The sequence below is a fragment of the Phasianus colchicus genome, chromosome 8 (genome assembly GCF_987193195.1).
Source record: "Phasianus colchicus chromosome 8, bPhaCol1.hap1.1, whole genome shotgun sequence".
Classification (NCBI taxonomy): Eukaryota; Metazoa; Chordata; class Aves; order Galliformes; family Phasianidae; genus Phasianus; species Phasianus colchicus.
In genome coordinates, this window is record NC_143443.1 from 18,305,631 (window position 1) to 18,331,787 (window position 26,157).

The window sequence follows — 26,157 nt, forward strand, 5'->3', positions numbered from 1 at the left end:
ATTGAATTACAGATTTGTATTGCATTGCTCACTATTTATTAATAATACTGTGCCTACAACATATCCTGTTCTTCATTACCACAGAGTGAACAATACTGGTTCCTCTCTGTGTTCCAGAGCTATTTATTTCTCCAGTGTTAGATTCCTGCATGTACATGGAAATCTGCATTTCCGTAGTAAGTACTTTTATCTAGCAAATAATGCAGAAAAGGTTTCTCAGGATTACAAAACCACTCAGATGCATCTTTATGACTTCTATGCCATAGATAAAATGTCACCATATACATTCTTCTAGTTTCAAATACTAAGTATTAGGAGATAGTCTCTAGGAGACTTGAACTCCCATACCAGTGCCACTCTTAGGTACTGGGTGCACAATTTTTGGTCCGAAATGTCAGTCCCAAGCCTCTGAAGGATGCAAGTAATCCGAGGCATGATGCAGATACATGGACTAATTGAGATTTGGAACAGGAAGGGATATTGGGAAAACAGAAGCACAGCTTGAACTAATCACACTTTCCTCCAAACAGACAGGAGCTCAGGTCCCCAGGGCTGACTGTTTTTGTCATCTTCTGAGACGGCAGTCAGACATAAATCACAAACTATGATTTTTTAATTTATTTTCTGCAGCTTAACGTAAGGTTTTTTTAGTAAACAACAAATTTTCTACTGATAATTTCTTGGAAACTCAGGGATGAGTCCTTTGAGTTCAAATGTATGACACCAGAAGAATGAACAACTGCTTACAAGCCCAGTATTGTTTGCAGTGATGGGAATGGTGGAGATCGGAGTGGCCCTCTTGTTTACATGTGGTCTGAGGAGAGGAGGTCACTGCACTGCATTCAACAAAACATCTCCATACTGCTGCTGTGGTTTCCCCAGCACAGGGATGTACTGAACTTACTGACCCTGACTGCTACAAGACTGAAGAGTCTTTGGAGTCAGCTCAGGCATTTGGGTACAGGGCAGAGGCTGAAGTAAAACATGCTGTGTCTTTGGTGCAGTCTCACCTTTGCAGCTCACAGGTTAATATTATCTTCCCTGCAAGGGAGATACCTTCTAATAAGCCACAAGAAAGTAGTGCAGTTTTGTCAACAGGTAGTGAATTTGCCAGCAAAAGAGATCCTTCAAGAGATCCTCAACACTAACAGACTCCATCATCTAGATGCTTGTGGCAGGCACTAGTTTCTCATCACAGCAAACTACATTAACAAATCAACGCTAATTTCCCATGAATTTATGAAGTTAACAATAAAAAATCACATTTTCATTCAGAAAAGCAGTGTTTTGCTCAGCATGGAGGACACCCTCCCTTCAGACCTTCCTTCTGCCCTGCTCATAGTGACCAAAGCAGCTGTCCATGCTAGTATGACCCATGTCCCCATGTTGCTCCCTGTACACTGTGCTGGTCATGAGATGCGTCTGCATTTTAGCTAACCCTGTGCTCTGAGCAGAAGCACTGCTTGGGGTGCCCCACAGAACCCAGCTCTGGTGCCTCATCTGTGGCCTTTCCCTCCAGCTCAGAACCACACACCACCCCTGGGGTACCTCCAAGAACTGCTGGAGAAGGAACTCCAGGAAGACTGAACATCCTTTTCAAGTGTTTCCTTACACAAAACTTTATTAAATTAAATATTAAGGGTAGGAAGATGGGAAATAGAGCTCTCACTTTCCCTACTCCCTGTTCACTTATTTCACTTTCTGACAGTGGCTTTACTAATCTCTGTTTGAACACTTAAAAACATTTTACCACCAAATGACTCCAAAACTGATGCAAAACAGAGGTGCAAATAAAGCCAGGACAACACAATGTTTTCTTCATCTCTCCAGAAGTCCCAGCAATGAGACCACTGTTGCCTGTGGCTGGCCACCACCTGGGGATCCTGCAGTCATTCTTTGGGCTTCTAGGACACATACACTCCAGGATGCTCAAACAACAGCTACCTTCCTCCAGAATCTGAGCGTTTGAGGGTTAGGCATTCTTCAGCTTGCACAGATAGACATCACAACTTGAACAGATTTTTGCAAGCTTTCCTCGGGATCGGGAACAGCACTGACAGCTGCAGTCAGCTTATCAGTACACACATACAGGTGTGAGACGAGCAGAGAGCTGCAGCACCTGCAGCCTCCAGCCAGGCAGGGTCATGGCTCCACTGCACAGCAAGGTGCAGGGGGCAGCCCCCAGCTCCAAGCACTCAGCTCTGCCAGCAGCACGGGCAGCCAGCAGGCTGGAGGAGGGCTGGCATGCAGGCAACAGAAGGCAAGCATCAGGCTCGGGCATTTCTTACTGTCCCCCTGTCACAGACTGCATTGTGTTTTGCTTTGCCAAGCGTTTATCTTGATTTTTTTGTTCAACAAAATCGTGTTACTTAAACTGTGAATGAACAGAAAGACCCTGAGTCAATATTTGCGTTTGGAAAAGACTGGTTAGAACAGCTTAGGAATTGATTCCGCTTTATTAAAGCACCTGTTCACCCGGGGAACATTTTAGCAGCAATCAATATGTAATTAAATCTTTATTGATGTTTTACAATTGTTTTGTTTCCCAGCAATTACGTCGATAGAATGAACTTCCCTCAGCGGTTCCTCCTTTCCAGAACTACTCCCGGATCACCTGCAAGCTACGGGATCCTCACCTCATCCCTCCCTCTTCCCCCCCCTCAGCTGCCGTTGAGAAATGGGGGCCACGATAACACGGAAGCACCTCCCACCCCGGCTCACGAGGGCTGGCCGGGCGCTGGCCGCCTCCCCGCGGGCGGCTGTCGGAGCGGCCCCAGGCCCGTGCTGCAGCGCGGCCGCCCCCCGCCAGGTGGCGCTGCAAGCACGGCTATCCCCGCAGCCAGCAGAATTGAGGGGGTGCGTTTCAGTTGCCCGCAGCTCCCAACCCTGCTCTCCTGAAAGTGGCCAGAGGTGCATTTGGAAGCGTTAACTGGAAATACAAAACCCTTTCCTCCAGCACACAGGGCCCAAGTGCTAGCGGAGCTTGCCCTAAAACTGTATGAACAGTGCCCTTCTCCTACAGAGTGGCCCGAGGACTAAAAATATTCCAGAAGAGGTTAGGTGATACAAAACTGTAGACCTTGCACTTACAATCAATCAGTAGCATCAGTGAATAACAGCAGCATAGTTCAATGCACCGAGGCAAAAAAAAAAAATCCTGCAATATAAAACTACCAGGAAGTTCAGAGATATTCATTGAAGGCAATTTTCTCTTTTCCCAACATCTGTAAAAACAACCAAAAAGCTACTTACTCACCAGTAGCAACCAGGATGTTTATGACTCAGCATGAGTAAATATTTTTTTTCAAGAAAAAGAAAAACTTTTCCCTTTTCAATGTATGATATGCATTTGCATACGACACTTCTGATGTTAGAAGGAAGAGGCTTTAGCAGAAAGAACATGTAATCAGCAACCAGGCCACTGAAAATTATACTGTGAAGAAATTTTGTACTTTGCTTAAAACTATTTATTAGAAGTCATTTTTGTTTTAGCTAAGACATCATATTTACCAAAAATACTTTTTTCTCCCCAAACCACAAAGATATGCATCATTCCCATTTAAAAGAAAAATCTATCCCTCTAAACACCTCCTTATTACTCATAACAAAGTTTTCCTCAGCCCAACTTCTTGATTGGCCAGCCCTAGACAGACACCAGAGTGGCATCACACAAGGCAGAATCAGGGGGTTCATAGAAGAAATCTGTCCCTGTGCCAGAGCTGCTTGTTCAGGTGGAACGTGGAAAACGGATAAAAGATACACAAGACCAAGTGTAGCAAATCAGATACGTGCTTCTTGAAAGCCTTAATTCTGCCGTGCCTCAGGATATCTGGGTGGTACTTGAGGAACATGTTCATCAGCTTATGGTTGGTATCTGACCTAAAGGTTGTTTAAACCTCATCTTGTGTTGACTGTGTTCATCAGATTTGACAGGTGAAGGAGGCCAGGACAAAGCACCTGGAGCAGAATGCTCCTGAGGATCATTTAATTGTGCATCTGGCCCTCATACTCCAAAGACTAAGTGAGGAAACCCTCCTTGCTATTCAGACTGAAAAAACACATTTTAGCCCAGGTGAGAAACCAGGATAAATGCCAGAAACAAGCACTTCAAGGATTAGAAACTTCTTCCCTTTACAATGTGTTAAAAGGGAAACTACACAGATTGAAATAGAAGCTGAAGAAAAAACAAACATAATTGGAAGAGTTTCTAAAACTGATAGCAAAGTGAACAGATTTTAATGTGTACTGAGCAACCATGCCCTCAGGGAGCTCTGAATATCTTCAGTTTGGTCATTTTCTCCGACAATGCAAAGATTTTCTACATGTAAATGAAGAGGTGCCTGAAAATGTAATTTTCTCTTTGTATCCATTTCAACATCTTCTTTCTAGATCTTGTCAGTCACTGCCACAGATATTCAGCAAGGCTGTCTTGTAATCACCACTGGTGTCATCCTGGCAGGAGAAAAAAAAAAAAAAAGGTGAGCATGAAAGTCCTCCAGTTCAAGCTGACTGCTGCCTTTATCAATGGATGGAACATGCTCCCAACAAGAAAAACACTTTGGAAAGAGAAAACCAGACTTTCAGCCAGCTGAAACCATCAGAAGTGAACAGAGAAATGAAGTCCGTAGCTTCTACCTGGAAAAAAAAAAGCCAAAACATTTATGAAGTATTCTATTCGGAATCCTGGTGATCAACTGATGAGGGTTCCATTCCACAGATCAGGAGAGATACCAATACTTGTGTTCAGGGTATTCATGTAGTGTTCCCTCCCTTACAGAAAAGGAAAAGGAAGTTAGCCCTGAGAAAGGACATTTTTAAGAAAGCCACAGATATGGTCACTTTGGTCTAAAGTACTGCAGAGCACATCCTGAGGTAGAATTTTTTCTCCCTTTGAATATTTTGTGGTGACAGGTGTAAAGCCATTTCAGCTTCTCAGAAGGAACGAGTATTCCATACAGACCCTTGAAAACTGATCATTAATCAACATGACAGACACTGACAGTGTCAATTAGAAGAAAGGATCTTCATTATAGAATTTGACTTCCTATAGGGACTGATAAGGATAGGGCTCTTGTGCCATTTGCACTAGGGGAAAGAAATGCCCCAGAGTCCTTATCTAGCAAATTATTTAGCAAATGATAAAACCCAACATTTCAGCCCTAATAGAAAACATAGCTTTTTGCCAGGGAAGGGTCATTCATTAAGAACCAAACCCTAGAAGATAACAGTAAGCTTTGACAAAGTTTGGTTTATATTTATAAACTTATCTTACCACAACATGGACCAGGTCTGCATGTGGTGGTAAATAATCATAAAAAGAAAAAAAATCACAACTGCTTTGACTTATATCACACTGCTTAAAATAGTTAAGAACAGCAGAGAAGCAAAAATGGCATACCAGCATGAGAAAGGTATAAAGAGGAAGATTAGATGAATTTAGGATTCATTTAAGAGACAGTGAAGTATACATAAAAAGCCTAGAACAGTCTTTCCTTGGGTTTGGCTTTGCCCAAGTTACCTACAGAGTACACAGTCTGACTCAACTTTCATATATATATAAATATATATATATATATATGAAAAAAAATATATATATATATGAAATATATATATATATGAAGTGTATATATATATATATATACACACACACACACACACACACTCAACTTTCACATAATTTTTATATATATATATAAAAAGAAGAACTGTGAACTTTACAGAAATATATTTTTACTGAAGAAACTACCATGGAAGCATCCCATGGTATTGGGCAGGTAAGGAATGCACACAATGACTAAGAACCATCGTATCAAGATGTTGCTTACCACAATCATGCTGGAGAGAGGCTGTCCTGCAATTCGCTTGAATTCATCCTTAATAAGATTTAAGTCAACTTCATTTCGAGAAACAATCACCCTTATAAGGGTCCCATCATCTGTGCCAGCCCCCTGGAATAACAGATACATCAGTCTGCAGTGTTAGTAAGCATTCAAGGGATAAGCTCTTGCAGACTGTTCTGGGGCTTCTTCCACAATTTTTTTTCATGTTACAGAAGGTGAGACTGGGATCCTCACAAACTCCTAAGCTAGAAAAGATTGATTTCCTTGCTATCTCAAGCTTGAAGCATACTTTTCCACCCAGATGTATGAAGGAATTCTGCTATCGTTGCAAAGAAAATCTCTTAAATTTGTTGGACTTCCCCACAACACTGGCTCTTCTAAATGGCATTGGCAGGAGCCAAACTGCAGTTGAGTCTGTTATGACAAAAAAAAAAGTTTGTTGCAATAAAAAGTCTTACCTTTAAAGCATGGTACAGCCTCTCTGCAAAGTACTGACGGATGTTTCTTGTGCATCTCACTAGGCATATAAAAAGGCTCAGTAAGAATCAATAGTAATTGCAGTCCAAAGCAGCAGATTCAACACCATTTCCAGTCATTCAGCCTGTCCTTAGCTCATTTCCTAGGGGCCCTTTATTTCCCACTAGAAAGCTTTATAAAGTATATCTGTGTAATAGTTGTCAGCTGCTGCAGGAGGAAAGACAACAAGCTTGGATTAAAGAAGGGGAAAGAGGGCACTTACCAATAGCCAGCATAGCATCCTCTAGTGAGCCTTTAGTTTCACTCTTGATACTGTCTTCTATGCTTTTACCAGCAAGTTTCTGGTATTCTTCAAACACTGTTTAAAACACAAAGCGCTTTGAATTTCCACCAAACAACTGCTCAGGCATTTTTTGCCCAATATTCAGAGGTATTGCTTGTGTGGTGATACGATGCTGCGCTCAGGGACATGATTTAGCAGAGGGTTGTTAGTTTGGGTAGTATGGTTAGGTTGTGATTGGACTCAATCTTTAAGGTCTTTCCAACCTAAGCAATTCTATGGTTCTATGAAAACAGAAATCCCTCTGAAATGGCCACACTTGAACCAATTTCAGTCAGCATTAGACAAGCCCAGAAGGAAATTAGATTCATTTCCTTAATGATTGAGTGTGCCTCAAAGGTTGGCTGCATCTGAACCAACTGTTGCAAATCAGTTCTTAAAGGCAAGCACAGTCAAAGACGAGAAGCCACCTCGTTTTTTTCAGAGCTGTTGGGAAATTAAGTTTGAAAACACAGAGGGAGCTGGCCTCCAGGGGCTAGAAGACTGTCTCAGAAGACTTCAGCTTGAGAATGCTCAGGCATCAACAGATGAATTTATCAGTGAAGCTGCTGAAGTGCTTAGGTTCAGCATACATAACAAAATCCAAGTCAGAGCCTTGGATTGACTCAGAAGTCTTGAGATGACAAGACCAAGTCTCTTCTGCTTGAGGCAATGCGGACCTGAGATCCCCCTTAACTGGAGCTGGGTTAGTAACTTTCCTCCCAAGCAATATCTGATGGTCTCAAAAGAATCCAGGGGAAAGCTGCAAGAAGCACCCTGTGGTTCTACAGCACTGTACAATAACAGGCCTTATCACTGACTTCTTTTTTTTATCCCCAGAGGAACTCAAGTCAAGGAATCATAAGAGCACGTCCAGGTAGGAGTGCATCCTACCTGGTCAGAAAGGGACTCTCTCCTTGGGCTTATAAAAACAACTTTATCATCTAGCCATTGCTACTGTAACAGAACTCCTATATAAGCAATCTGATTATCAGGGGCACTAAGTCTTCATAAGCTCTCACAGAAGCTGCTGACAGCTTTTGGGCACTGATTAGCCAAGGATTTGTAGACAGATTAAAGTGATTATTTCTGACCACCCAGGTTTTGACATCTATAGCTCTGCCTCTTGTTTTTGGCAAGAATTTTTTCCTGTTTTAGAAGCTTGGCAGCATGGCCTGCTTCATACCTTTCAGCAAGTGTGTAGCACTCCTCTTGCACAGAATAGTGATGAACTGTATCTCATCAGTGCCCTTTATCTTCTCCCCAGCAGAAAAGAGAGCCTGTGATTTAACACATTATCATTACTTTTTCTGTGCATGCAGCTGGTAAAGGAATAGAGTTTGACTTAAGATATTGCTTTGGTAACATGGCCTGAAGTAACCTAAAATATTATATGAACTGGATTCTCCTGGAGTAGTTGACTGTAGACCCTTGGCTGTGTCTTCTAGTGAAGGCAGTTACTGTCTCCACCCTTCCTGCAGCAATTATAGCAGCCAACAGTGCTACTGAAATTTCTTCCCTGCCCTTCAACATCCCACTCCACAATGCCCATGTGTTTCCACATATCAAAAGCAACTGAGCCCAAGACCATTTTTCATCACTCCTCTTAGGATCAGAAACGCTCAGCAGTGCAGAAAAATATGAAGAAACCGAGGCTGCTGCTGCTTCTTCAGGACAATCCCTCTCCCAGATATTATTGCTCCAACCCCATGCTAATCGGAACTCTGTCACCTCTGAGATTCAGGACAGGTGAGATGCAAGCATATCACTGATCATAGGCATTTGAGTGTACCTCTGCATCCTGGCGAGCCAATGCTGAATCCACATAGAGAGAGGCATTGTCCCTCTCACCCTACGGGAAGAAAGCAGGTAGTTATCTTCCATGCAATGAAGACAGATTAAATACTAGACAGATTATTTTTTCTCAGCTATTTTCGCAGGGCACTTATTTGTTAATGTTTCAGTCAATATGATTGCTAACTTCTTGATTAAAAAAAATCAGTAATATTAAGTAAAACCAAGAAGTTGCTAAGTTATTCTGCTGCTGGGCAGGAAAATTTAAAAAATTCAATAGGATAAATGCATCCAAATATGCTCTCAGCATTGAGGAATAGTGATGAATCATAAAGAGAACTGCTTTTCTGTAGTTGCTTCTTTTTTTTTTTTTAATGTATAGATATCTAAAAGTCCCTGTAAAATATAGTGACTTTATGCATATGTAAAAGTGAGGTGTTTCCCTACAGCACAGCTGACTGTTCTCAGTTCTTAGGCTTCACTGCTAAGGGAGAGTTCCCTGTCTCAGTCACATTGAAGTTGAAAACACAGAGAACCAGTCCAAGTGACATGTATGTCCCCATAGTTTGTGATGGTCATGACTGCATTGTCCACTCTATTGCATGTCTTCTCCAAGGCAGAGAAAAGTGTGAACATCTTTTTTTCTAAAATCACCTGAAGAAGGCAAACTAGAATCTGTTTGAAGTAGCCACTTGTTTCCGATGCTATGTCTTGTTCCAGATCAGAACCGTATTCTATGCAAGGAAAAGAGAAAGACGATGGAAGTGTTTATTTGGGTGTTACATAAGTACCTACAACAGCCTGACACTAGTCAAGAAAGTTGCTGGTGGAAATGCAGACTGAGATCAGCATATACCCTCAGCAACACTCAGACAGGCATTCCCAGCTCCAGTGACAAAGGTGTAAACCCATAACTGATGCTAGGCATATACTTCAAGAGTTACAAACATTTGATAGATTTCTACCTACAGCCCAACTGAGAGAGAAAAAAAACCACTAGAGGATAGCTGTAAGTTTTATTTGCATCCTAACAACATTGGGCTTGGCACCACAAACAGAATTTGTGATTTGCTGTCCTTTTCTTCTGACTAGAAGAAAGGGAGTTTCAGATTCACTCAGCTTAGCTACATTCTGTTTGGCAGGCTGAAGGCAGTCAGGTTGTACCTTCTTGCTCTTAAAATCCCATTTTCCTGCTGACACTGCTAGCTGGTAACACCCCTGCTGCTGCGCAATCAGGCAGCACATTGCTCTGACCACATAAATCAGAGCCTCAAGCACTTTACCTTCTTTGTATGCCTTGATAATCTCTTTGATCTGTGCCTTTGTTCGTGATGCCAGGATCTCTATGATAACATCTTCACTTGTTCCCACACCCTTTAGTGGAAAACACAGTGGAGAAAAAGGTAGAGAAAGATGGTCAAATGAGGAGTCTGATGGCAGCAAAATGTCAGGCTGCATGCTGAGCTGTTAGAAACTGCCAGCATGAAGGTTGGAGACACAAAACATGTTTGGCTTGGATGCAGAACCATTTACTTCAGTTTGTGAAGGATGATTTTATGTAACCCTGTCCTTCTGTAGCACATTTATGGACCTGGACCTTTGATGATGAGCCATATTAGAGGGATGTGGGGATACCAATGCTTGTCTACTGAGTCCGTCCTTACACCACTAAAAGATACTGTGCCAATAGGTAAGATCCCAAGAAATCTCATTTTCTTTGAAGAAATCAATTTATTTGATTTCTTAAAGGTTTATCTCCTCAGATGGGGGTATCATGGCAGTAGCTTAGGCCCAAGGTCATTGAGTCTGTTCACAAGAGTCACACTGCAGAAAGTAGAAGAGATGTTTAGCTGGAATCTCATCTATGGATATTCATCTGTTGCCAAAGGAGAATTGGTTCTTCTGTTGTCTTACCCAGACTCTGAGACATATGCGCTCAGAAACTCGCATACATCCTAAAATAGCCCAGCAGTATTTTGAATATACACTGATAGTACAACAAAGTATTTCTCAAAGGGTACTGTTGATAATGAACTTAATCACCTACTAGTCTAGTTACTATCATTTGCATTAATAAACACAGTTACAGGAAGTTAGTACTTGATCTACACTACCAAAGTACCAGACTGCAATTGTCTTACCTTCATGGCATCATACAGCTCCTTGGCTTCATATTTGTATGGGGGGTACATGAGAGCTACCATGAGCCTCTCAAAGTCGCCACTCAGTTCAGATCTCAGGCTGTCAATCAGATCCTGTTGAACAGACAAGAGTCACATTATGAGCCTCAAAAAATCTCTACTGCCTAGTGCTATTTCCATCCCCATGACCTACATCCGTGAAGCTGAATGACATCAGTGCTTATAGTTTTTTTGAGAAGAGATCTTGAGGCTGGAAAGGACACCCAACTCCACAATGAATTTTTCCTAGGTCCATCCACATAGAATAGAATCATAGAATCTCTCAGGTTGGAAAAGACATTAAAAACCATCGAGTCCAACCATGACCTAACCACACTACCCTAACTCTAACAATCCTCCACTAAATCATGTCCCTGAGCACCACATCCTGACTACATTCTGTAAAGAGTTTCCTGATATAATTCACACCTGATATAAATCACATTTTTTGCTACTCCAGTGCTCTAACTTCTTCCAGATATAATTAATTCAGCACCAGAGTAGAAAGAAAGAAGTTCCTCTAATCTGCTTTAGACAAGGAGCAGAAGAGGCAACTGAGGGCCTTGAACTGAGGAAGGGACATTGACAATATCTAAAGCCTGCACATGCATCCAGGACTTCTACAGAATCTAGCATGCAGCCCATTTAAGGACAGGCTTCAAATCTTCCTGCCATTATAATATAGGTTTTTAGGGTATGACTTACTCTGTTTTAAAGGATACATGGGATGCAAGCATTCTATTTGTTGTCCTGTACTCAGCCATGTACACGTTTACTTCCTTCTCTTAGATCACTGCAAGGCAGTTCCTTTTCTAACAAGGTCATTGGTGATTCTCATTTCTATACTGACCCAATAGCCTATATTGTTCTTTTCGAAGACATTCCCTTCCCCCACTCCTTGAGATGCAACTCTCACACAATTGGCTCTGTACTGGGAGGAGTTTGCAGCACAAAAATTTTCTCCCACAAATATTTTATCAAAGATGGAAAGACAGCCACATAAAAACAGAGGTGTCAATAACTGCAGTATGTTTTCATTTTTAGAGCTTTCAAATAAATGTAATGAAGTATTTAAATTGAACTTCCTTCATCATTTAAAAGAGCCCCAAACCAACCCAATATTCTACTCAAAAGGCAATTTAATAAAGTATAAATTTTTGTTATGGGTTTAAAACCAAAAGAATTTACAGTATAAGTCAAAATTGTTTGTTTGTTTGGTTTTTTTTTTCCCCAAAAAATATTCCATTCAAAATATCTTACATGCGAAAATTAGAATCTCTGGGGGGGAACCAGTTTATCCCACCAAAAATAAATTTCACTTATTCACTTCAGGCCTTATAATTAAACATTATCCTATTTGAAAAAGATCTGTATGTTGTTTACACCATGCCTGCAAGATGAACTGTACACCCATTTACTACATCCCACACACAGTGAAACAGTGACTGAATACGGCTTTGTTTTGGGAGCACCTTTCCAAACTGTGCTTTGAAGGATTTGGCAATCTCTTGCCGCTGCCTGTTGCTCCTCTTGGTTAGGACTTCAATTATAGCTTGTTCATCAGTCCCTATGGAGAGCAACAATAAGTCATAAACACAGTGCACACAATAATAATAATCTCAGTTCAAGTAATCACAGAGCCTTCCCTTGTTTATTGCCTTTATGATGTGAAATTTCAAATATGTCTTGTAGAATTTTTTTTTAATTAATTTTGAATTTTCCACATAAAATGTGTCATCTGTCTGCAGTTCTCTTAAGGAATGGCATTCATCTGAGAAATCATAAACACAACACAGAATTCACACATGTGGATGGAGTCAACTCACCAAGCCCTTTCATAGCCTTGTAGAGAGTTTGAGCATCAGGTGCAGGGTCAAAGTTTGAATACACCCCTATCACAGGCTTGCCCTCCTCTTCACTCTGAAAAATAAGAAAAATACTTTTGGCTGCTTTTCAGCACCTGAAGAGAAGGTATTTTAGACTGTACACTCAAGTTTCTTGCCTCCACCTGCCTGTATCAGCCTCTGGCTCCTGGCAGGAAAAACGAGGTCAAGTGCTGTTGCAACCATCATTAGCTGCAGGTAGTCTGGCAGAAAAACAGAGTATCCTGGACTTTCCTATTCAAGCCTTTTTATACTGCTGCAGAGCATGCATACTGTCTGCCACAGTGCTATCATGAACTGTTTTCCAGTGCTTCAGTACAGAGTGGTTTAAAGCACTGCCTTTTGGGCTTAGTGAAATACATATGTTTTCAGAAACCACTTTCCTAGGCAGCAGCTTTTTTCTACAGTTCCTTCACTCAAATACAACTTGTTTTACAAAAGAAAGGACCTCTACAGGAGGGAATTGGATTAAGAGGTTGCTTTAAAGGAAAAAATCCAACCGACAAAGTGCAGTTACAAAAATCTCCTCCCCAAGCTGAGAACCAACTACACAGGATCCCTCCAGACAGACCCTTAAACAATTTCCAGGGGCAGAAAGACGCACTGAGACTTATTCCAGAAAGTAGCGAGGTCATAAACCAGAACTCAGGATTAAGAGCTTCACTTTAACTAAAGCCATTAGTCAAGGGAATGAGCTTGAATATACTGACACTTCCACCAACAGTGTTTGTCAACAGGGAGGTATGTGAATGGTTAGTCATAAATCCTTACCACTTTACTCCAGCAATGGACACAGTTTTCCTTGGCAGTGGAAGCTGTCCAGAAAACTGCAGTGTTCTCATAAATGGACTTGTATGGATATGATTAATATTGAACTAATTATACCAGGATGACTTGATAAACTTTCCTATAGGGACACTCTTGCAGACAGGTAAGAAGCACCTTCAGAACAGAGCTTACGGACCAGAAGTAATTGCAAAGGTTATCCCACCTTACTTGCATAACACTCCAGGCACCACCTAGCAACCTCCTGCTCTGCTGCAAACCCATCCTGCCCCTGTTCCCTATATGACAGAATGTTTTTCCCTTCTCCTCCTAGTGCGCTTCGAGGATGTTCAAGCCCTCCCTAGAGCTAACCTTCAAGCAGTCCTTGCCAGGTAGAAAAGGTTGTGGAGATTTCTCTCAGGACCTGCATTCCTGACTCTGGAAGATTCCTAACAGGTACTCCTGAGCCAACAACTACCACGTACACTGTTGTGCCATAGTTAAATACATAGTCACACTGCACTGCATAGGCACTCAGAATGGCTTTCGCAAGCCAACTCAAGCTCACACTTATCTCCAGTGCTCTACTAGTAGATTTAACTGGTAGGTGTTTTCATGATGAGCTTTGAGAGAAGCAGTACGTTCAGCAAAGAGCAAGATCTGAAAGAACCCTTCAATGTGCTGAAGTTTGCTTTTCAGGCAGCCCAGGGTCAGCCTCCTGTGCCACCACACCCTGCTCCTGGCAGAGAGAGCTGCTAAGGAAGAGACAGCATCAACAGGAAACTTCTAACCAGATGCAGCTCTGAGTTTCACCCGTTACTGAGCAACAAGCTTAAGGCTGTAGTGAAGCTGTCACTGCAAAAAAAGCCATCCCCAAATGTTTATATAAGCTCAGAATAGGTGGGTTGATGGACCTAGCAAGACCAGTGCAAGTGCTCCTTTTCTGCTTCTCTGTGAAATCAGCCAGTACCAGCAGATCTCCCTGGAAAGCAGGTTATGCTCATGTCTGATTTTGCTCTGAAAAAGCTGCACAGTTCTCTCTAGCTGCACTCAAAGGCCCACGTCAAAAATGCTCTGGATCTGTGCCTGGTGACTCAGGGTGAGAGGCAGTGCAAAGCTCAACTTTCATTTGGAGGCAGTAGAAACAAATCAACAATGGTCCTTTTTTGATATTAATTGTAAGGAACATTACAGCCCATGCTGGCTCAAGTAGCTTACTCATAACTCACTCATAGGCTAATCTGCTGTGTTCCAGCACAGGTACGATCACAATTGGTTTCCAGAGAAACCCTGTTCAGTTTGGTCTTGTTTTCCAGAAGGATTGATGTTATAACTATGTAACTGAAACTACTCAAAGCATTTGTGCCAGTCATAGATGAATAACTGGCACTAAAGCAATGTAATACGTGTACCCTACAGCTGATGCTTTGAAAAGCAGTTAATCAAAAACCCGAAATGTAGATGACAAGTGGGATTACTGTTTTTCAGTAAACTTCTGAGTTTTCCATTGTTTGCTTTTGAATTGTGTTCTTTATGAAGGATTTTTAGAAGGAAAAAAATTTCTATCACCCCTCCATTGCCATTTCCTCTTCTCGTCTCCCTACCCACAACATCACAGATAAGAGACATTCTCTCAATGGCTCTCCTCCTCTTCTCAATATATATTCAAATGATTTCCAGCCTGGGGAAAATGGGGGGCACAAGCAAGCAGAAAGGGAAAAAATGAAGCAAGAGAGCTTCTCCAAGCTTTAAAAAATAATCTGTTTTACTAAAATAACTTCCAAAAGGAAATAGGGAGGTAGAGGTAGATCAGCAAGAAGGAAAACAAGTTTAGTGTTAAAAAAACAACCACAAATAACAAACCAAAAAAACTTCAACACCTGAGATTGGGAGAGCTTTCTACCAGAAGCCTTGGGAAGTAGTTTGGAATGAGCTTGGTGTTCCATGCCCTCTAGGTGTTCCCCCCCCCCCTCCGGCTCCCACACTTTTCAACTACAAAACTATAAAAGCCTGAAAAGTGGCCATATCCATGTGAAGTGATTTCTCCTCTGTAGGATGGCTCCCTACACTCCCCGGCACAGGGCTCCTGCCAGTCTCACCAGCAGAAGTCCTTTGGAGGCCATCAGCATCAGGACTGCAACGCCCCAGGGAAGAGAGAAGCCCATGGAGCCCTGTGTACAGGCTGCACTCCATCACACGTCACTCTTCAGCAGCTCTCTTCCAGGCCTCAGTTCTAGATATTTGGAGTTAAATCCCAGGGAAACCCAGCCTCCCACAGAAGCTAATGTGAGAGCTGCCTTGATGGCCACAGAGCTGGCACTTCACCCTAGCACTGCCTCCTGGCCTCAGCTTTGCGAGACGCTTCTTCAGGGCACTCACGAGCATCCCCAGCCTACCACACACCTCCCAGAGCCACAAGAGTTTGGAAAAGAACAAATACGGTATTTCTGGCTCCTAGCAGACTGACAGGGTGTCCAAATCCACATTGTTGCACCAACATTCAAAAGCCGCCGAAGACAGACACGGCGGCTTGGCAGACCACATCTCCCTCCATGACCACAGCCTACCAGAGCAACTGGGACCAAACAGGGACAAACCAGTGCCCTGAACTGTTTGCAGAGGTGAAGAAGAGGACAAGGAACTCACAGCATTCAAACTTAATGCAGACTTCAGCTGCTCCAATCCCCAGTGCCATATTCCCATTACGCAAAGGTACACAGCCATAACCCTGCACCACTCAGATCCAGGGTAGAGGGGAACCTTGTCTTCTTAAAGGCAGAAGCACGTTAGCACCTTCTTTAGCCATGATTTTGGAAGTGCTAAAAGCTATTTCATAATCAGAAAACGAATAAACAGGTTTGGATTGATTTTTAAGGGGAAACACTTCATTCCCACACAGTGCCTGGTGCAGCTGATAAATTACCTTATTATAGTGCCAAAGAAACCAAGGTGTCTTAGTTCAGTACTTTCATTACTTACCCAGGCCTTCCACCATGCCATCGTGATCTCAGCAGTGATATCTGTGCCTGTTGATGAAGGAAACCACACACATCACACCTTGCTGTTAGGGAAACTGAGATTCGAACAGGGGTGGAGAAGAGGAAGAAAGATAAGTTCTTTTCAGTAGACTTACCACAAGAAAATTAGAATAACTGTGCTCCTCAGGAGGCTTATTCCCTCTGGAAGCTGCAGAATATAACTGGCCTTTGTGCCTGGAACTGGCAGGTATAACCTGTCCCTATCTACAAATTCCACAGGGTAACGCCCGCAGACATGGCTCAACCTGTTTTGATGTATGATCTCACAGGGAGAGATCATGTTGCCTAATAAGCCAGGCTTCCCCCGTGAGGAGCCCTACGTTCAACCTCAGCTAACTAAAGCTCATTGTAATACTTCTACCGTTTTCCCTCCACACCCTTCCCTGCCAACACTTTAGCCTCTGGCACTGACACAACATACAAATTACAACCAGGTAATTTCTTGGCATTATACTCCACCGAGACCCAGCAGGTTCTGCTGCAATGGAATAAGCCACTCTCACATTATTCTGGACTCTATTTCTACCAACCTGGACCACAGCAAACCAGGACTGTAAAACTTAAACCTTCTCCTATATTACTTCCATCAAAAAAAGCCTAGAAAAAAAGGCAAAAAACCCCAAACACCTAAACATATTCTACAACTTACAGTAAAGCTCAGTTAAGTAGCAGACTGTACATTGACTAGAGAGGTTTGTCCCTGTCACACACTTGGACTTGCAAAGCATGACTAAGAAAGCATTTCTGGGCTAATGCAGGACAAACATGTTTAAGGCTAACTGCTTTCAGCAGCCTCAACAAGGTTACAGGGCTTGCACTTGCTGCTATTACACGTTAAGGCCTGGAGAAATTTGAATATTTTTTTTTTCTTTTTCTGTTTCTGTTCTTAATACTTTAATATAGAGAAGTGTTTTTGTGAAATCAGCTAAAATATCTTATGGCTGTGGCAATATTTTCCTGTCTAGACTTTTGTCAGAACCCATGGTGCCAGAATTTATTTGTTTTTAAATGGAAAGCTGCCCTGATAGTCACGTTCCCACCAGCCATATCTTAATCCTTGCTACAGAAGGACTTGGTTCCCTTTCACATGTACAGGCCCACAGGGACCCTGGGTAAACATCAAACTACAGCCCTCCCTCCCTTCCTTCCTTCCCACACCATTATTTCACTTAACCCAGCTGGGTCACCCCTGGCCTGGGAAGCTGCCCTGGTTGTTCCCACTGGAACAAGCTCTGGCAGCTACTCCCTGCTCAAACCCAACCATCGTATGGGGAGGGCATCACCCTTGGTACTGAAGTACACAACCAGGATCTGTATGGTCCTGGTTTAAGAAGCAAAGTCATCAACAGTGTACAGCAAGAAGGGCTCACAAGTGCTACATTTTCCCTCTTTCTGGGGGAAGGATTGTGAGAGCAGGGCGGATTTGCTTTTGCTGGATCCCAAGGCTGTGCCTAGCTCCTTGCACAGGACTTTTCCCTGTGTTGGGATTTAATTAGGTCAGCCTGCCACAGAAGTCAGGTTTTCTTGAGGACTCCAAGTACAAAGAAACCTGTCTAGACAGAAAATCAGAATTAGAGCAAAGAGCTGTAGTCACAGAGGGACCAGAGACCAAACCAGACAGAAAATGGGAGAAACTCCAAGCAGACATTTCTGCCAGCACAAACTAAAAAAAGCAAAGGGAATGTTAACAGGAGAATTAGAATTTAATGCAGAGAAGGAATTGCTGGACTTCAATAAATCAGTACGGATGGGTGAGGTAAGGTCTAGAGAATCTGAACCATGAGGAATCCCTCTCCAAGCACTGTTCTAAACAGATAGTTTAAAACAGCTCAGTTTATCAGACCCACCTTTGATCTGTATCATGGCTCTCACTTAACACAGATGCTCTACTAAACTTGTTTGTAGTTCCAGCACTTTGCTATTACATATCCAAGAAACAAGCATTGAAGCAGCAGAACAGCCTCACCTAGTGCAGCGATTATCCTTAGGAAAGAAACATCAGAAAGAGTTAGAAGCCAATACACAAGTTCTTCTAAGCCTCACCATCTCAGTGGAGCTCCAACTCCACTGGCAAGATTATCAATAGAAACTCTGCCCAACAGCACATTGAGGTGGTTAATGTGACTCAGTGATCCTGTTTGCTTGCACTGTGGAGTACTGTGGTATCCCCACAGAATAATCACTCAGTTATCTGCAAGAGGTTTAACTGAGCAGTGAGTCAATCTCACTGTGGGCACAGACATCCCTAAAGTATCTCCACAATGAAGCTTTCTCAAACCTCAGCCCCAAACACCCTTTCAAAGGGTCCCTGCTCCTGCCGGTGTGCCTGGCTGAGTCAGCCTCCTGCCAGCAAGAGTGGTCAGAAGCCTTCTACAACAGCACATGCACTGTCACCAGGTTTGGTTTGTGTGTTCTTAGGCCATTTGGTCCAAAACAATTTTCAGCTAGACATAAAGAAGAAGCTGCTGCATGGCTTCTACTGACTCTGCCCTTGGGACTTTCTATGCTTAAATCAGGGACATCGGAGCTGCCTCTACTATATAATCAACCAGCGTAAGGAAAGCTAGGAGAAAAATCCTGCTCATAATTTCTTAATCTTGTTCAAAACAAAAAAAAAGAATTTAGGCACAGAAAAATCAAGCATTGAGAGCCTTCAAAAGGTAAATTACTGGCATTACTTCAAGAAGCCTTTGCCACCCATTAAGCTCTGAGTGCTCATTGTAAGCCAGGAAGAGAAGTTTAAAGGATACTCGAGTTTAGACAGAGGGCAGCTAAAGACTTCTCAAATGGAGCAGCTTTCCCCTACTTCCCTCTCCCATTAGTATATTAGCAAAGTCTGGCCACATGCCTGGAAAGTTTCAGGCCAGGAGTTGACTGCATTGGAACATCACGGCTTATGCAAAACAAAACTCTTCAGCAGTTTTACTTATCCTACAACTTTTGACTGGTACAGGAGTGTTTTTTGTTTTTTGTTTTTTTAAACCAGCAAGAGAAAAAGAATTTGGAGTATTTTCACACCAAAATTTGTATTTCAGTTTATTTTTAAGTCAAGAATTAAATCACTGGGGAAACAATAGGCTAAGCACAAAGATAGCTGATACAAACCAATAGTCTGACAAACCATAAAATATGACTATCTGAATTTGAGAAAATTAAAGCACACTCCTCAGAACAAACTGTTGCAACAAAAGAAGATTAGTATTTTTCTCTAATTCAGTCTGTAAGTAACACTGCATAGTTTTACACAACTCTGATAAGGATAGACTTCAGAAAACTAGCTTTTTCTGAAGCTTTTTCTTTTATTACAATACTAAACTGTCTCACCCAGCACTGTGCTTTCCAGGACCAGGCTTTTCCTCCTTGGCTCTGACCCATTACTGACAACATTCTACCCTACCTTCCCCCCCTCTCACAGCTGTTTCTTGCCCCAGCAGCTGCTATGTTTGCAGACAACTTACACTCCCTCACTACACAAACTACACCAGTCTCCCCCTGCAGACTTTAAGCAAATAGGCAAACAACTCCACAACACAGACACTACCTCCTGCTTCTACCACTCCTCTTCCTTCCCCCCACCTTACTGCTACTTACATAGACACCAGCAGCTGACTCCCATCAGAGTTTTTAAGAGCAAATGCTCTAACACCAGCTAATCAACTCACCATCACCTGAAATCAGATCACTTTATGGTAAGGCTGTGTAAATACACCAGCAGGCTAAACCAAATAAAATGTATTGTCTCTTTATGAAAGAGGTTTGAGCTGGGGAAAATGAATTGATGAAGGGAGTAGTTTTTACATGGAGACATGCAATGCAAAAATAAAATCACTGAAGACTAAAAAAATTGCACTTGCATACCTGGCAGCTCACTGCAAACCCTGCCCTTTCCTCTTGCGCCTTTGAACCATCTTTCAAAGTGAAAATGATCCCAAAATAGAATTATTTCCATTTGAAAATCACTAACTCAGCTCATTTTCCAAGTTTCCTTTATTACCGCAAGCAGCTTCATGCCAAGTACCATAAGACAAAATCTGTGCGAATATGTTTTTTAAGGGATGTTCAAGCAGCAACAGAGTGAAATCTCAGGGCCTGATTCCTCTTAGCAGCTCCATAGCTCAGGAGACGAGCTCTGGGGCCAGAGGGGACAGCCGGGGTCACCGGGCTGCAGGGAGCCATGCAGATGCTTGCACAGGGTGTGCTGGCTTCACCTGTGCTGCACGGGGCCCCTCGGCTGTGGGTGGGACGGGGTGAGGCACAGACACAAACAGAGCAGAGCACGTCCCCTTGGCTCGGTTCTGACTCCGGCTGAACATTTCTCTGCTCATTCCTTTCTTGTGCTAGTGCTGGTGCCAAGGAATTCTTCCCAGTTGCCCTAACAACCACTCCCCGCACAAAGCAGGCAACTGTTGCTCTTGTTTAACCCCAAAGGCTAACAAAGAAAGCACCCTCCGTGTCAAAGCAAGCAACAGCAGCTCAGTGGGGTCTGATGGGGACATGGCTGATGCCAGCAGTTCAAATGCCAGCAGTGGGTGTGAGGCAGTGTTCAAGAAACCTTTGGATGCCGGTGCGTGAAATATTTTTAGCAACATCTATGGGCTTTTTTTGTTGTTTAGTCCATGTCAGAACAAGTGCAGGTGTCTGTGCACAATTGAAGACAGTCCTGCTGCTTGAATTGGCCCCGAAATGGAGAAGGATGTAGACCAAGCAGCCTGAGGGTGACTGCCTAATGCCACAGTGTAGGCCCTGCTGACTTGCTTCAGAGCCAAAAAACAGTTCATGGTTTTAATTCAGATTATAGGGCACTGTATTTCCATGGCATTGTCTTCAAATGAAATGAGCATCGACTAAAACACTAGAAAGAACTTTTCCATCAGGCGCAGTTGTTTATCTATGTGTCTCTGTCCCTTTTAAAACCAGTGGGATCTCTCCCAGTGAGTGTCAAGCTGGATCCATGGCCTCTTGGTTACTTTGGTCCCCCTCCCTCTGTGGCAGAATTGTGGTGACATCACTGCAATCAGCATAGCCATGTCACACTGTTCTGATTGGTACCCAGACCTCTGTTTGTATACATTTCAGTATTTTCATGGAAGTAGCAAAGGCATTTGTGTCTCAAAATCTTGACAAAGGAGAAACAGGGAAACAGAAAGTATTGCTTTCCTCTCCCTTTCTTGTGCTCATTGGCAGGATCAAGACTTTGATAAATGTGACTGCTTGTGCTAATGTATAGGAAGGTTGCTGAGGAAGATCTCAGTTGTGGACACTTGCCCATCCTCCCCCTCACCCACACACCAGTTTCTGGGACCCAATGAAAAATGCACAACTGGAAATGTTTTCAGCTGGGGATTGTTTATTTTTGCATTTTATTGTGTGCTTACGCAAAGGCTGTTGCTTTCTAACGGAAAAACAACATATTGCACAAATTGTGTTTGTTGTAACAAGAACCAAAAACAGGGCAAATAAGTTTATAATACAGAAGATTTTTGTTTCAAGGGCACTAAAAATAGCAATGGAGCTGCTAAAACAGCCAGCTCTCCTCAAGCTGAGGGCCATGGCCTAGCTGTGCCAGTTGAACATCTTCCAAATGTTCTATTGTTTCTTTGCAGATCTTTGCCAGATATGGGTGGGACATCCTTAGTGTGGAGTGGGTAGAATAAGACCAGCCCCTCTATAATACTGAGGTGATTGGAGGCTGTGGAGTCAAACCAGAGCGCATGTGCTTGAGGTCATGGAGAGATCAAGAAATCAAGACAAGTTTAACCTGGGATGCAGAGCACCACAGCATCTCTGTTGTGACATGGTGAGAAGTATCCATTTGTGCCCAGACTGTGAGCTATTTTCAGCACTAGTTTTTGTCACAAATGTGATAAATGAGGGCTGGATGTTTCAGACGTGGAATTGTCATTAGCTCATAGACCAGCTCAGTTAGATGCAAGAATAGAAGTAGACTGATAGTGCTCTCCTGTCTGGAAGATTTTACTCAGCACAGGGGGTTGCTTCAGGGTTGATTTTCATCTCTTTGACAGTGATAGAGTAACCAGGTCACAGAACACCAGTGAATGTGCCTGTACAAAAAGTATAGAGCAGAAAACACAGCGCAGTCTCATGTGCTGCTGCTTGACCAGCCTGGCTTTGCATGGGGGCTGCAAAAGACAAAAGCTTGGCTGAGAAAGGGGTGCTGAGGAAGGCAAAGAAAATGGGCAGGAAAGGGAGACTAAACATGGCAAAGATTCAGGAAGGAGCTGAGGAAGGACCAGCTGCTGCACAGGCCTGTGAATATCAGAGGGTGGAAAGGAGGCAGCTCTGAGATCTGCCACTAGTTATCTCCATGTCTCAGCCTTCAGTGGAAACAGCACTGAGCAGTGGCATTACCAGGCAGCAGTCACCTAGCTGCAGTCCTGCTATGGAATGCCCTAGAGATGCTGAACCCTTCCAGGTCCCAGTACTGAACTTCAGTGGAGCTCTTAGCCATCAGACCACTCTTATTGCAGAGATCCAGTTTGGTGAAAGCTGTGTAAAAGTAGATGCAATTGGCTCTTAGGCTTAGACTGTCGTCTTCTTCATTGTTGGACACTAGGGAAAGCACTGCACTGCTGCAGAAACTGTGAGATATCTGGAGAATTGTTTTGGACAGATCAACCATGTCCAGCTCTGGTCATAGCTTTTGGAATGTCAGCAGAAAGCTTGAGCAATTCCTATACAGGCAAGAATCCTGCGTTGCATCACAGGTCAATGGTAACCAGGAAACAAATGGAAATTCTTATCCCATGAGACTTTTACAACTCTCATTTGAGTATGTTGTCTCTCTCATGCTGCGTGCATGACCCAGACTACCAGGATGCACATGTCCTTCCAGCAGCAGGCTGCTCCATGCTTCATGCCCACTTATGGCTGCCAGGATGGCTCAGGGCACCCAGTGCTGGTTGAGGGTGAGGAGGACCAGAGAATGAAGTGGCTACCAGTTTTACAGCCTGGGAGTTGCTTCCTGGCAGGTCAGGTGCAAAGTGAGCACCTTCATTTTATGGGTGGTGCAGGAAGCTGTTTAGGAGCTGCTGGTTTAACCAGGACTTCCACAGGAAAAACAGCTGAACGCTCATTGTTTTTCTTTAAAAGTCATGCTCTGAGGATGCCCAGGAAGGCTACATCCACTGTGGATGTGGGCTGGGGGTCCTGCTTTCCAGTAGCAGCCTGGACATGGCATACCTCCCCCAGCACTGCCAAGAACTGTGGCACATCGGCTGGCCTGGTGCACTGGACAGGAGCTCCTGTGTGGGGCAGGAGGCAGGGGAAGGAGCAGCCCTCAGCAGCGGGGCAGGGGAGGTGTTGGAACCAGCTAGGTGCTTCAATGGGACTGGCAGGGACACAAAGCTATGGTGGCATGGGTACAGCAAGGCCTGAATTACTTCTGGTCCATTCTCCACCTTGAGGCTCTGCTCAGAAGGTGGCCTCCAGAGATGTTCAGCTGCCTTCCTTTTCCTCCTGAAAGATGGAGAGGAACCCTAGGGCCCACAGGCAGCCCTGCAATAACAAGCCAACAGATTCCCAGGGCTGACATTTGCCCTCAGCATGCTGACTCGCCGGGAGGAAACTTACAAGGGGCAGGAGCTTCTCCATAGCTTGTCTTCCTTGTGCAGCACTCTGAAAGACAGCTGGAAAAGGCATTGCTGGGGCCAGATCCAGGCAGAGAGACACCATGCACTTTGGCTTCAAGCACACTGACAGGCTATTTTTACGCTTGCCTCCTGCAGTTGAAGTGCATGTACATGGCTGTACCCCACAGGTACCCAGCATGTACATGGCTCAGGCAAAAAAGAATGATAGGATTCGTGGAGGTGCAGAAAGCTCATCCTTCAGATAGACCATCCAGAGTCACTGCCTGAGGCCATTCAGTTCACATCCCGCCTGCTCTTCCTGCAGTGATGCTGGGACCAGATGGGCTGGAGGCAGATTTGCTCTTGCTCCTTTGCATGCTAGGAAGGAAAATGAGCTATTTCCTATTTTGACCTGTGAGTCACTTCAGGGATGCAGAAACTATTAGAGTTGGCAAAAATAGACAGAAGGCTGGGAAGCTCCAGAGCCTGCAGGGCTTCTGTTTCTCCCTAGAAGAGGGAAGGCACCTACTAGATGGGGTGAGACAGACTTGGCTCCCTGTGACTGTCCTGATGGATGGACTGGCATTCAGAGTGTTCCAGACAGTCTGTATGCATTCCTGGAGAAGGTGGCATCTGATGACACACAGTAGACCTCAGTCTGCCATCATGATGAGAATGGCTTGTAAGCATCCCCTTAGTGCCATAGATCCCAATACTTCTTACAGACGTGGAGCAGAAATTGAGTAAAGAATATCAAAAGATCTCTGTAGCTGACCAGGACTAGCCACTGCCTCTCAGCAGGTTCACTTTTACCTAAGCTACTTCTGATGTACAAGGAAATAGAGACAAAAGCAGTCGTAGTTGTGTTTTTAAAGAGGGTGAGCTGCCACAGATGCTCACCACATTTTCTCAATGGTTTTGGTTAGCCAAATATGCCTTTGATGACATAGGGGAAACTTAGGAGTCATATTTTCAGCTCAAAACATGTTCCTTTGTACTGAAAAAAAGGCAGATTAGAAAACACTTGAGTGCACTTAGTATTTTACCTGCACAGTGTGGGAGCCATCATCTGTAAACAAAGAGAAGCTCTGTTTGGTGGTCTGTTGAAACGTGTTTATTACGCATGGATGTCTTGAAAGCTCTGTTCTTCTGTCCCTACTGAGACGACACAGGCTGTAAATCAAAGTCCTTTTGCCATCAGAGGAAAAAATAGTGCTGAGTGGTCAGAGTCACGAGTACAACTCCTGCAGGTCTGTACCCAAGAACCATGTTCTTGAGGCTCAGCAGGATACAGAGGGACACCAGCATGGATAAAGGGCCACTCAGCTGCTACACGGCAGTGATGGGCTGGCATGAGGAGAACAAACTTTTGGTGAACTTGGTGTTAGAGACACAGATGAGTTTATCTACAGATCTTTAATGAAGTATTTATCCATGCGTGCCAACGCTGCATCTCAGAAAGCTTAACAGAGAACATTTCTCAACCAATGGCACAGGAAAACCTTTCAGCAGAATGTCTGTTTGTTCCCTCTTGTTTCAGGGCTTATAGCTGTTTCATCTTTGGGGTCTCCATCAGTTCTGAGCTTCCCTCAGAAATCAGAATAATTCTTGGCTAGGAGGCTTCCAGCATACATTCCCTTGCAATGGCACAGAGAGAGTCCGCAGTATGAAGGACAGGGAAATTTAGTTGCAGAAGCTGATGGAGCACAGGGTAAGTCCTCATCTAAAGGCCAAGAGACATTCGTGAAGTAAAGATCAGAAAAATTCCAGCATGGGCAGCATAGGCTGCCTGTGGTTTCTTTAGGAATGGGAGCATAGGGGGAAGGGGCAGTTTTCAGTTACTGGCTCAGTGCTGAAGCCAGTAACGTTTTTTCTGCCGACTTCCATGCAACCAAATAGGGTATGTTGGTGTATGTTCACATGTAAATGCCACTCCTGAGACTGTGAAGTATGTTTGATGAAAGGTGCTAAATCAGCATTGAGGGCTATTTATAGACAAGCCTGTAACCAAAGCCCTAGGTCTGCACATTTCCAGTCTCTGGGGAAGCTCAGGTCAAATCTGAGTTCTGTCGTCTCAGGCATGCATTAAACCTAACCAGCCACAGCTGCAGCCAGTGTTGGGTTTTTGTTAATGCAGAACAAAAATGCCCAGAGCCTTTGGCTCCGGGACAGCTATTGTTTATCAGATCTCTTTTAAGAGCTTGAGCCTGCCTTTCCTGTAAAGACCAGATGGGGGAACAAAAAGGAGAGAAGGCCACAGAGCTGTTCTGGG

General features: G+C 43.6%; 1 protein-coding gene across 1 annotated transcript; it reads right to left on the minus strand.

Annotated features, from left to right (window-relative positions):
* Nucleotides 1–3,139: 3,139 nt before the first annotated feature.
* LOC116238160 (annexin A8-like) lies at nucleotides 3,140–16,650 on the minus strand. The gene is made up of 13 exons (XM_031607705.2): nucleotides 16,392–16,650; nucleotides 16,238–16,284; nucleotides 12,437–12,530; nucleotides 12,083–12,177; nucleotides 10,572–10,685; nucleotides 9,714–9,804; nucleotides 9,085–9,164; nucleotides 8,429–8,488; nucleotides 7,823–7,916; nucleotides 6,580–6,675; nucleotides 6,299–6,357; nucleotides 5,826–5,948; nucleotides 3,140–4,452 (listed from the first exon to the last, which is right to left on the minus strand). Exons 2-13 carry the CDS (start codon nucleotides 16,256–16,258, stop codon nucleotides 4,396–4,398), a joined length of 984 nt encoding a protein of 327 aa, XP_031463565.1. The 5' UTR covers nucleotides 16,259–16,284; nucleotides 16,392–16,650; the 3' UTR covers nucleotides 3,140–4,395.
* Between the last annotated feature and the right edge of the window lie 9,507 nt (nucleotides 16,651–26,157).